Here is a 12,419-nt window from a genome sequence, read left to right as displayed (position 1 = left end):
AGAAGACAAGACAGCCACATGCCAGCGGTCGGATACAAACCCACGGCCGCGGCCTGTCGCGTACGGTGCTCTACCACTTTAGATAAGTTGGCGGCTGCCTAGTCTTCTACTTTCGAGTGTATTTACGTTGCGTGTAGCCTAACCTTGATTGTTCACCAGCGCCGCCCATGACATATAGCAGAGGACGTGGAACGTCCTCTAATACCGTAAGTGCCACGTAGGAACGTGATCGAGCGGTGAGGGTGGCAGCTGTGCGAGAACCCTCTTATGCCACGATGTTTTTTTTTCTTTTCTGCAGGTTGCCCTCCTCACGCCGCTCGATTACCCTGCTGCGCTAAAAGCGACCCCACAACCTTTCTCTTGTGCAGCCGTGTCATAGTCTGCAAGGAGTACTGTAGACTGCATGGCCGCACTGCTACTGCGCGTGCTGCACTACCCACAGTTTATTTAAAAAAATGGCAATTCGGAAACGCTAGTTTATATCTGAAATTGAATTCCGCCATTGCGGCCACCTCACAGCATCGAAGTCGCGTGCGCAAGAAAACTCGAGAACCGAAGAACCATTTCCCATGGATGGAGGAACCGCACAGTAAAGGTAAATAAAAAAAAAGCTGCATCTGAACTTATTGAATCATTACTTACCGTCATTTGTTCCTCAAAATTGGGAATCCTCAAATAAGGCTCAATATTGAAACCCCAGTGTTCGCATTTACAAGGGTTGTCACGATTGGCGATGAATGGGGATGCGCCAAATAAGTCCATAATGCTTCAAACGCAGGGTGTTGTACAGGCTGACGCGGCGAGCGCTGTCTTATTCTCCATGTTGCTGTCTTACTCTCCATGTTGGTCGTTGTCACGTTCACATGCTTGCTGGTAGGCCTGCACATGTGCAAGCATGACATTTCGGTTTTTTCCCGCCCCTGATTAGCCATAGGAGAGTAGTATATGGCTACGTTTCCTAGGCTTGTCCCTAAACGTGCTTCGTTACAGGTGTAGTGAACCCGTAGGGACAAGCAAGTTGACCAGACCTTTACGTAAAACAGCGTTCTCGGATCTCTACGCGAAGCAGCTGGTCTTGTATTTCTGCGCCCGTGCGCATGTGCCTGGTGTACCAAGCGCTGACATGAAATTTGCTCTCTTTATTTCATGACATGAAGCAGTTTGAATTGACGAGGCTCGGTTGACCGGTAGCAAACACGCTGGCTTTTGTCAGAATCTGCGGCACTTGACGTTGTACCGAGCGTACGATTCTGCCGTTGTGTCGTTCGCGACTCGCCTTGAAGGTGCATCACGTGAGCAGCTTGTTTCTTTGAGAGCGTTGTCGATGCACTCTTTCATGAGGTCAAGTTCCCTAGAAATAGAAGGAATAAAAAGTGGTCACTCCGCATGCGTTTGCTGCCGCTGCTCTTACTTTGTATGCATAGCCAAAGCTTCATTACTCTGTGTGTTGGCACCAGAACGTTTTCTACTTAACAGTGTCACTTATTCAGATAGAAGGACCGACTGTTCGAACACTAGTGATGGTTAACTGCTCTAGTCGCGGATGCTGAGCGTTGTAACTTCGTGAGAGGCGAATCTTGCTAGCGTGATCACTTTACCCTTGGATACTGCAATTTCGTGAGATGCTGTTCTGTCACGTCGTCAGTCTCTGGGAATATTTCGTGATGTGACTGATTTTCTGCTTGAGGTTACCACTGCTCTGCGAAAAATGGCCGCAAAGAGTCCGATCAATGACACATCTGCTTTCATGTTAGTGATGTGTGTAATATTTTGATTCATAGGTTAGCCGCACGTGTTAATGGATAATCCCCATGCCCTTCCGCCGGGCTAGAATGTCATTTAGTAACGACGGTGGTGCGAATGCTTTCTGAGCCATTTTTGTGGAGGGATATTTCACTTCACGCTAGATAGCGGAACTCGTTGATCCTTTTATTTGCTTGTTTCCTCGCTGTTATTTAAGCTCACTCTGTGTAGCCGTCGATCAGCTGATTGAAACATGTGATACTGTGCTCGTTGCGTTGGGAGCTCTTGGAGTTTGTTAAGGAAACAAGATGAACTGTTTATAGCGCAATGCTTGCTTTAACGAAAATTAAGAAACGCTCAAATGGTGCTGCCACTGGATGTGTGTTCGACAGAACACTTAATATTTGACATTCCGTTACACCTGAGGCATTTATCGCTACGACGCGCCCGAGACACACACATCTGGGCAGAAATGAGGGCGAAGAGGTCAATCGATAGGCGGCGCGTCAGCCCTGCAAAGAGGGCCAACACTTGTTCCTCTCAGGCATCGCCTATTGAAGAAACGCAGTGCACAGGGCAGTAAAAGGAAAACACGTGTGTTGCGCATACGCGATTGCGGGCCTTATAAGATTATTAGCTCGTCCCGGTGTTGTGATTTCAGCACTCCCGGCTTGGCCTCCGCCAAAAGATGGTGGTGTATCGTGTATGGGATTTAACGCCCCAAAGGGACTCAGGTTATGAGGGAGGAGGAGGAGAGACTTTAATGAATACGGGAGAAATATGCTTTGTCTCCGTACAGGAATCTACGGAAAATGTCGTTACGTGTACCCGTTTAGTACACGGGCTATGAGGGACGCCGTAGTGAATGGCTGCGGATAATTTCAACTACCTGGGGTTCTTTAACATGTACTGACATCGCACAGCACACGGACCTCTAGCATTTCACCGCCATCGAAATGCGACAGCAGCCGAGCATCATAACTACGTAGCCACCGCTGTGGCGGCCGCCCGCCAAAAGAGTTCAGCTTGTATCACATTAGTAGATACAATCGCTTGTTGTACAGACTGTTCTTGTTCAATCAGAATCTTGAAGATTTTTGTGGTGCGCCTTGAACTTCTGACCACAGTTTATCCTCATAACCAGCTCAGTTTGTAGAGCGTCCGCCAAAAACTGGTAGTGGTGTCAGGTTGAGACTTGGCGCCAGACGACTCTTCTCACGGCGGAAATTTAAGAAAGTGCTACTTCTTTTCTGTACCATCGCGTAACCACTCATCGGGTCGAGGTAAAGGTAATCTTCCATTGGTTTGTATAGAATCTGAGGTTACTGTATCATTTCCGTCGTTCTGGAAACACTTCTCTGCCTTCTAAATGCTGCTGGAGATATCAAGAATGAGATTTTAGGGTCACATCACTTTACTAGCCTGTGCTTAGATACCCGGCGCTTTCTTTATTTCAGGCAACAATAAACGTTAAAAATATTTACTTTAATTCCAGAATATTTTTGGTTTTCAATTGGAATGACGTTTATTTCTACAAATATGGGAGACCTAATCACGTGCGTCTATCACCAGATTCACCGCGATCTGTGTTGCTCTTGCATGTAATTGAAGTGAACACAAGTAGGAACCACGTTCCAAAGAATCTTAGTAAATTGCACCATTTCTGTGTTCTTTTCATTAGATTTAACGTATAGTTAAAAAAGGCATAATTTGTCTCAATGAGGGAAATACAAGTATACTTTTTTTAGGCCACATCGCAGTTCCTGAACCATTATCTGCTTATCTCACCAATGAGCTCTATAAAAATGTAAAAAGACAAACTTGGCTACGTTAAAAAGGATATGACGATGCTAGGTCGCTGGTATATCACAATGTAAAAAATGACGATTTTTGTGAACGGAAGATTGCTACTGGATGAATGACGGTACCTGGCGGAACTATTATCACCTTGTTTGTAGAAAGGATTAAAATTTAGCCTTACTCGGCTCATCGCTTCTTAATTCGTTTTTGTGTGCTTGAGACGCAGCTGCTGTATGGCGCTGTGGCATGCGCACATTTTCCTCTAGAGCGGGCCAACTCACTCGCAAATGTCTGTCTCGCTGTGCACATCCCGCGCGCGAATCGTCCGGTACGCGCTCTGCTGGCAGGAGAGCACTTTCTCTCTCAGGTCCTCGGGCAGGCACGCGGTGTCTTCAACCTGGCGAGCTTCCATTATATCTGCAGGAAGCGTCGCAGTGAAAAATGAATGCGCGCGCTCGGGCGTCGGTTGTGCATAAAGAGCGCAGTCAAGAGCGCGCAGGGTAACAGGACACAGACAACGTTGTGTCTGCGTCGTCTTGTCTGGGACAGCACTGTGTCTGTGGCTTATGTCTGTGTCAGCGTTGTGTCTGTGTCCTTTTACCCTGCGCGCTGTTCTGCCAAGAATCATGAACCAGCTGACCCGGCTACATTTTGTGAGCGCTGAGAAGTCGGGTACGTCGCGGACTTTTCTTCGCGAAAAAGTCTTGCTTGAAACCTAATCTGTACTGCATGGTATTAATAGCCTGTGTTCGTGGATGTTGGGAGTTCAGAGAAACTTTATGGAAATGGAAAGTTTAGTGGCAGTGCTCACAAGCATATTGAGGCGACTGGACTGTGATCATGTTTCTCTCGAGGACTTTTCCGAAGGTAACGCTGTCACCGGCATGGAAGAAGCAGCTGTCTATTATGTGGTCTGTGCGCCGTTATATATGTCAAGCAACGCAGAAATAATAAACGTGCACTTACTTTCAAAATACAAAGAAAAATTGTTGTAACCAAAATTGCGAACAGATTGTGAACACAAGTCCCGTTCGGTCCTCGAGACGTCGTATTTAATTCCTGCTATTTCCTCATACCTTGGCTAGTGCCCGTTTATTATTTCCGCAATTTTCGCCCCTCACCAAACGGTATTCTGTCGAGGCGTTGATTATATGCCAAACGACAAGACATTTCAGGAGTTGAAGCATTCCTTAGCATTGCAGCTTTGAGAAGAGTAACGGTTAGCGCCACCGCTCCCTTGTTCAACAACCCCTCTCCCTTTTCCTAAAAAAAAGAAGCAATGATGTTAGTTCAAGTTGGCTTGTTTTCTTTTTTTGAAAGAGAGCGACTACACTGAGTATACTGAGCATAAATGTTTGAATTGGTCATCTCCTGACAGAAGTTGTGATCGTTCCTTGCTCTGTCTTCCAGAGGGCGGTGAAATATACTTCTCCCGACAGGCTCGAAGGGACTCACGTTTCATGGCTATTGTCTTGCAGGATGTTTGATACTCTCCCACCACGGCTCTTGAGAAGTGCAGTAATCTGGAAATCAGGTTCTTATTGCTCGAGCAGGCGTCGTTCTTAATCAGAGGTGTTACACAGTGCTTGTAGTCTGTCAACGAGCTGTTCTTGAAAGAAATGAGAAAACAAGCACACGCATGGAGGCTACTTGAAAGTATTTCAACATAAGTCCACTTTCGCTCGCTTGTTTTCTGACCGAAATAGCAATGCATGCGTGCTCTTGCGAGCACAGTCTCCACGATACCTGCAAAGTTTTTCCTTGTCCTCATCCAGCTCGAAGTTCAGATTCACAATCGACCTGTCAAAGGTCGTGCCGCAAGCAAGGTGACGGTTGATGAGTGTCTTGCTGTCGCACATGACGTAGTCGTAGTTTTCTGAAAGGCAAGAATGCGTCAGGCCCTCAGTCTGTTTTTTCGCAGATACTTTGCATCGTAACTTCAAACTGAATACAGAAATATAGGAAAGTAGTTGTTTCTTCAGCGTATCTAATTCCACCATGGCTGTCAAGATGTTCTCATTGTGTTATTACTGTAGCATCAATAATCCATTTAACTTGTTTTTGCTATGTTCCAACTCGCATTACGGGGACAAATAGAGTAGGTATTTATCGCATTCATTAAGTCTGGTGAGGTGTTGGACGTTTTATGAGCACCGTTATAACATGATGAACAAAGCATTTGATTCGCATTTGTAACGACTGCTTTCGACATCACAGTGGTGTAATAACATGCCTACTTGATTTAGTTATATTACGAATTCTCTTGGCTATTGCTGTAAGGCTTTTTCGCAGAACAACATCTCGTCTATGCTCCTTTAACGAACTTCCGTGCGGCAAAGCCTCGTTGTGTTGCGTGGCGTGAATGTTACTTTCGCACACACATACTGTTCATGTTTTTGGCTGAACACAGCTTCATTTTTAGCCTTTCAGGAAAGCTGATAACCTGCAACACCCACAGCACTGCAAGAGGAGGCAACAGAAATTCTCGTCAAAACGTGAATAACTTACGCATCTGTAAGCTGCAGTCCCAGTTGTAAGTATTTACTTGTCTTTTGCGGCGCTCAACTTCGCGGCCGAAAACATACCGGTCTCGGCGACACTTGGTTGAAGTCAACGCAATGTCGATGCATGTGATGTACTTGCGAAGTTTTCTGAAAGGAACGTGTTTGTTTCATAATGAGCAGCTGACAGTATCTTAAGTATTAGTAACGGTGAGCTGCGCCGTTGTTTCGGTCACGATTATAGCGTGTCGCGTTCTTCCCTCGCAACTACTGGCGTTAACTCGACTTTGTTTGTACCGGTATGAAGGAGCCGTTCCGACAGGTAAGAGTTGAGAAAATGAACGCCAATTATTCAGTAAATTACGCATCGATCACCACTCAGGCATGCGGTGTTCTCCATATTTGGCAGCGCATGCACAGGAAGACGCCAGTTTCGTACTGCGTCAAATGATTCATTCAATTGTTTCTCACAGGATGGAGCATTTATTCAAAGACCAAATCTCGTAAGCCAGTATATTTTAGCTGTGGGTCTGTGAAAATTATTGATGTTTCAAGACGGCAAACGATGAAACAAGGGTTGCAAATGCGACGCATTAAATTTGCCTTCCGTTGTAACTAGCCCTGGCATTGCGCTTTCGTATTCGTACATTGTTTGGCTGCGGCGCGAAAACGATCCGACATTTACACTGTCGCGCAAGTCGAGCGTCAGGACAGCTGCCGCTACGATTACTCCGCCCGCGCCTACGATTAATCTAAATCAACGCGCGTGTGCTTTCGCCACTTGCTCACTTCCTCTAAAGGCGGGAGCGTTTTAAAGAAAACGGAGCAGCTTGTCACATTGCTTTTGATATCATCTGTTCGAATGGAAGAAGAGACGCTACCACATGTGTCTTTCGCACTCCAATCTGAAGACGATGTGATCAACGGGCCACGTGATGCAGTTACCACGTGGTCATATTTTCGGGCCTCAATGTCGGCCAATGTCCTGTCAAGTGAGCCATTAACAGCTATGGCTGTTTAACAAAGCTGCTGCTCATCAAGCCGCAGTAGAATAGATCTGAAATAATATGTGGGCCATTAGAACGGAAAATACCCTTGTTGTGGCCGCCAAACTTAAAATTAATAGCTTTTCTGACGAGTAAAACGCTGTCGCAATTCCGAACGCAAGCCTGTTGAAGCAAGGACGGACGGATAAACGAGTGTCTGCTTGTCCATACCTCAAAATGTCTTTGGAAATTGAAGCCTGATAAGAGATGGTACCAGCGCGTAGACAAGGGACAAAGAGTGAGGAGACAACGTGAAAGCTGGACCTCCAACACTCGTGTTCCGCTGGTGTTTACTCATCCTTCGTCTCTTGTGTCTTCGCGCTGGTACCATGTCTCACCGGGTCTAAAGCCACCAACTAACCCAGCTCTGTGCTCTTAGTGGACACTCAGTTATGGTTTCCTTTGGCATACTATGCTGAGCCCATCAGGTCCTTTTACGACTGCTGTTATGCTGCTTGCTGACAGCTGTGCTCACCGCACGCCAGCCAGTTTCTGGCCGACTCGCTTGATGGCACCAGTCGTCTGAGGGGTCAGCTTGCTGCAGTATAGACTTGACTGGTTTCTGACATGATACCCAGATGCCATGACGAAAGACAAGAAAGCCTGAAGCGAGTGGAAAAGAATACCTAAATACTCAACAAGCTTCACTTCCGCTTCTGATAATGGAAATGATTTCGCTCTGCCTCGCAGAAATTTCAACGCGAAGCTTTCGCGGTTGCCAAAGGTTCCGGTAGCACTGACGGCCTCTGGCACAGAGGCAAAGCGGAGATTCATTTGTTCTCGCACATCGTACTACGAACGACTATCATGTCTTGCTAAAGTAATAGATTCTCAAGAAACATTTTTGGTGAAAACAGTACACCGACGCATGCCACTGAGCCACGTCGCCAGTGGCGTTCTGATTGTTTCCGAGCAGACGGCTACAAATTGATAGTATTTGGAATGACAAACTGTGAGAGGATGATCGCGAGAAAGCCGCAGTAATAAGGGCAGCTTTCCTCAGAAATGTTGCAGTTACACAGTTATTCTGTACAGGTAAGCTTAAATGATGGCAGCATTCAATCTGAAATATGTCCCTTAACCTCTACGAACATTAGAGGGCCGGCAACGTTCAAAGTACGTCCGTCAATCAACTGTAATTCGCTGGTTAATTTTTGTTAATAGATTTGGTGGGACTGTTGCAACGGCAGGCTAACACAAAATTACAACGCTTCTGAAGAACCAGTCGTTTTCGAGATACTTCTCGTCATTATCTTTAATTTTTCCGCTCCGATTCCAAAACTGAGCGTACATAGAGCGCCGGAAGTGCTACCCGAGTGTAATTGTTAAAAGTGACGCCTCGTGACATGAAAATCGCCTTCATCTCGTAGCTGTCTTAGATGCGCAACCCACAGCGCTGACCTTCAGTGCCGGCGCATCCAGTCCGACAGTGCAAACCTGCCTATCAAGCGATTGTTTGCTTGTGGCGGGAACGTAAAACATCTCGCCTCGCAAATCTGATACGTTGCAGTGAGAAAATCACCACCGGGACCTTGAGTGCAGTATTGCGGATCAGATGCGTCAGCACTGCCGGCCAGCTTAGGGCGAGGTGATAATAGCTTACACGTTGTGACAACAACATGCTTTCCGACATCATGCAGACAGGTGTTCCTTCTGTTGCCAGTTTCGGAACTGAAGGGGAAGAAAATAACTGTAAACAAATATGTCAAGGACAACTGAGCCACGGTGGTGGCTCAGTGGCTGTCGTGCTCGGCTGCTGACCCGAAAGACCCGGGCTCGACCCCGGCCGCGATGGTCCCATTTCTATGGAGGCGAAATGCTAGAGGCGTCGTACTGTGCAATATCAGTGCCCATTAAAGAACCCCAGGTGATAGAAATTGTCCGGAGCGCTCCACTACGGCGTCCCTCACGTTGAGCCCCATAATTCAAGGACAACTGACTTTTTCAAAAATCGTTTAATTGCTTTCTGCAACATTGGCCCTCTTGAAAAGTGTTGTTGAAACAACATTCAAATTCATTAGTTAAAGGTATGTGTATCAATTTTAGGTAATTAACCTAGAGGCTTTGCATGTTACTCGCCTGTCTAATGTTTTCCGCGCTTAAGGAACATGCGGCGAATGCGGAATGCACGCAGCAGTTCGCCGCTTTCTTTAAAATAATATCTCATTTTTTTTTTGCCTAAATAGATTTCCCGACACATATACTGCAGAATGGGGCTGGGGTAAACACAAGGTGTACTTTTTTTTAATTGTTTTTTTGGGGAAAGGAAATGGCGCCGTATCTGTCTCTCAGATCGTTGGACACCTGAACCGTGCCGTAAGGGAAGGGATAAAGGAGGGAGTGAAAGAAGAAAGTAAGAGAGAGGTGCCGTACTGGAGGGCTCCGGAATAATTTCGACCACCTGGGGATCTTTAACGTGCACCGACATCGCACAGCACACGGGCGCCTTAGCGTTTTTCCTCCACAAAAACGCAGCCACCGCGGTCGGGTTCGAACCCGGGAACTCCGGATCAGTAGCCGAGCGCCCTAAGCACTGCGCCACCGCGGCGGGTACTTTTTCTCAGTGAGTTTCTTTTTTTGCACGCGCAAGGCTTATATTCTATACAGCCAGCCAGAGAATTACAGCTTGCGCTCTTACCGGCACGATTCTGACTGGTCCCTCTTCATCCGTAGTCTGGCCACCTCGTCGAGCGCACTCTCGCATTCCAGCCTGAGCCGTAGAAGCCGATTTTCGAGGCAGCCTGTGGCAGGTGCTGCGCAAGAATGGCACCACAGCGGAAGTAACACATTACTCACGTGTCTGCACTTAGGACAGACTGAACAGTGATAAGTTGACCAACCCCAAAAGGAAGACAGTATTCACGAGCAGTCTCTTGGGATAGCTAACGAGTAGTGTATGTTCATCAACTCCAAATAGGAGATCAAAAACACGTGTCTGCATTTGGGATAAACTCATCAGTGCTAAGTTCAGCACTAAAGCAAACATTTATTGTCTCGAAAACCCAACCATCTCTGTGGTTGACTTCCCTCTTTAAGCCTTAAGTGGTCGAGACAGGGACTTTACCCGGGCCAGTTGAACAATCGGAGTGATAGTGCCGGCGGCCTTGACCCTCACAGAAGCCTCAATATATCGAGGTGGTTATTTTTACACTCATTTCACAATTTTTTTTGGCTAAAAGGCGAATCCACCGATGGTGCCAGCAAATAAAGGGTCCAATTCTTATAGTAGTTCGCGCGTTTCAACGGTACGTTAAAGACTATTGCTCTTTGTCTCCATGCGCCGCGTTATCACTACTCCCGAAGTGGCGGGCGCTGGGGCCAGTCGCAAACCGTTGTTGCGTGCGAGACACTTTGACAGTACGGCCCCTGGTGTGGTGGCTCGAGATACCGACGTCCTCAGTTCCACAAATTGTGCATGTCTTCATTACAGGCTGACTCATGAGCGCACTCAATTCACATTCAATCACTGAGTCCCTGTGTGAGTGTGACTGAGGCCCTCCTTGTGAGCATGAGTAGGTGTGAGTAGAGTCGACTGAAGCGTGAATGACCTAAGCCTCTGTGAGTATGAGGCGCGCACGGTAAGCTTGAGTGGGCGGAGGAGAGAAATGATCGTTAATGAGTGTGAAGGATCCACATGTCAATGTGCCGTGATATATAATTGTGGGACAATGCATGCGCGCTGTATTGGATTAAGTTGCGTTCCTTAGAAAACTTCCTATTTTTTACCCAACTTATGCACACCATTGTTAAGCTCCGCGTTCCCGCCTTCAGATGTAAAGAAGGCTCAGTTAAACTCTCCGCGAGAAGCGTCCATGCATCTCGCAATTGTTTCTTGTTTCTTGAGTAACGTTGTAGAAATCTTAAAGTGGAGGTGCCGACTCAGTTTGCTCTGTTAAGAAGAGAGCACAAACCTGCGCTTTCACACTCAGCTCGGGAGCCTGTGAAAACCAAGGACGAAGACAAAAGAGGGAAAAAAATATGGGTGCTGACTTTTGCAGAAACTTGCTCGTTTTCTTAGCTTTTCTAACTGCTGAATGTAGCCTCCCAGGAGGAGGGGGTAACCTGTTGAAATCTGGGCTGAGACAATAATGTTAGGTGTTGACAGAACCACGTGCGGTTCTTAAAAAGCCTCGGCCAACGACGTACCACTAGGAACGTTTGTCGTGTAGCTTAAAAAAAGAAAATAATTGAAAACAAAACACAAAAATGCACATGCGAAACGTCTGTAAGGTTTCCCCCCCCCCCACACACACACAATTATTGCACATCCTCGACTTTCCCCGCGTTTCTGTCACATGTCTCTTTTTTAGAGCTTACTGCATGGCAAGACAGAGGCCCATCATTTTGATGTGGAATCCGTAAACGAAAACCCGTGGCTTTTAAACAAAAAACGCCTCATTTATGTAATGTCCTCGAATGGCTACTTTCAGTTCAGCTTATCTAAAGAGCAGTCACTTGAACGGCTGCTTTGCGGCGAAACAAACGCTGAAATATAATCCTGAACGCTCAACGACAAGTGCTTGGATGCGAATAGTGCTCTAGATATGCCTTCCGTGTGGCACTTACAAGCCCCAGCTCGTTACGACAGCGCTATCACCGTACAGCACCAGCGATGAGGCGGCTGGAACCACCGCTTGCCTTGCTCATGCTCAAGATCCCCTCAAGTCCCCTCAAGATTCCCCTCAAGTCCGGAGGAACTCACAGGCGAAGGGTCGTCTTCGGATCGGTTCACTTTCCGCCTTGATTGAGCACACCACGAGCAGCAGGTAGACAGGAAACCTCTCCCACATGCCTACCACTGGAATCAATCACAGGGAACTGAAACCGATTAGGATGATCCTCGCTGCCGTTGCGGCTAAACTACATGCGTAAGCGCGGTCGTATAAGTGTGGGGTGCACCTCCCTCCTGTTCTCACTGCTCGCAGCGGGGTGCAGGGTATCCGAAATTTGCAAGGCCTGTTTTGACGCTAGTTTTTCTCATTGCTTGCCACTCGACGGCGCTGCCTGTTGTTTATTCCTCTTTGTCTTCATAAGAGCCTTTTTATTCTGTCTGATAAACGTGTCATCTAATCCAGTGTGCAGTTCAAACATGCGGCATCGACGACTAGGTTGTCTAAGCCTGCGTTAAATTTTGTACTCACGTACCGAATTCAGAGATGCGAACACTCCTTTTTTTACGGCTCTGTAGCGAAACATCCGTTCATGACCATTTGCTGAATGCACGTTTCGCGAGACCCTTTGCATAGAAACAATAATCGTACTGGTTGCTTGCTAGAGCTTATCGTATACAGGAAAAATGTGTTCCGCTCACATGCGGTGTTCTATATTC

The 12,419-nt window shown here is 46.9% G+C and overlaps 1 protein-coding gene across 1 annotated transcript; it reads right to left on the bottom strand.

The window, feature by feature from the left end:
* Positions 1 to 1,136: 1,136 nt before the first annotated feature.
* LOC144136237 (uncharacterized) lies at positions 1,137 to 12,071 on the bottom strand. Its single transcript, XM_077668406.1, has 7 exons — positions 11,793 to 12,071; positions 9,729 to 9,843; positions 6,052 to 6,194; positions 5,290 to 5,419; positions 4,999 to 5,147; positions 3,825 to 3,960; positions 1,137 to 1,351 (listed from the first exon to the last, which is right to left on the bottom strand). Exons 1-7 carry the CDS (start codon positions 11,878 to 11,880, stop codon positions 1,210 to 1,212), a joined length of 903 nt encoding a protein of 300 aa, XP_077524532.1. The 5' UTR covers positions 11,881 to 12,071; the 3' UTR covers positions 1,137 to 1,209.
* Between the last annotated feature and the right edge of the window lie 348 nt (positions 12,072 to 12,419).

The sequence above is a fragment of the Amblyomma americanum genome, chromosome 1 (assembly GCF_052857255.1).
Source record: "Amblyomma americanum isolate KBUSLIRL-KWMA chromosome 1, ASM5285725v1, whole genome shotgun sequence".
Lineage (NCBI taxonomy): Eukaryota > Metazoa > Arthropoda > Arachnida > Ixodida > Ixodidae > Amblyomma > Amblyomma americanum.
This window is presented reverse-complemented; position numbering and strand designations above follow the sequence as displayed.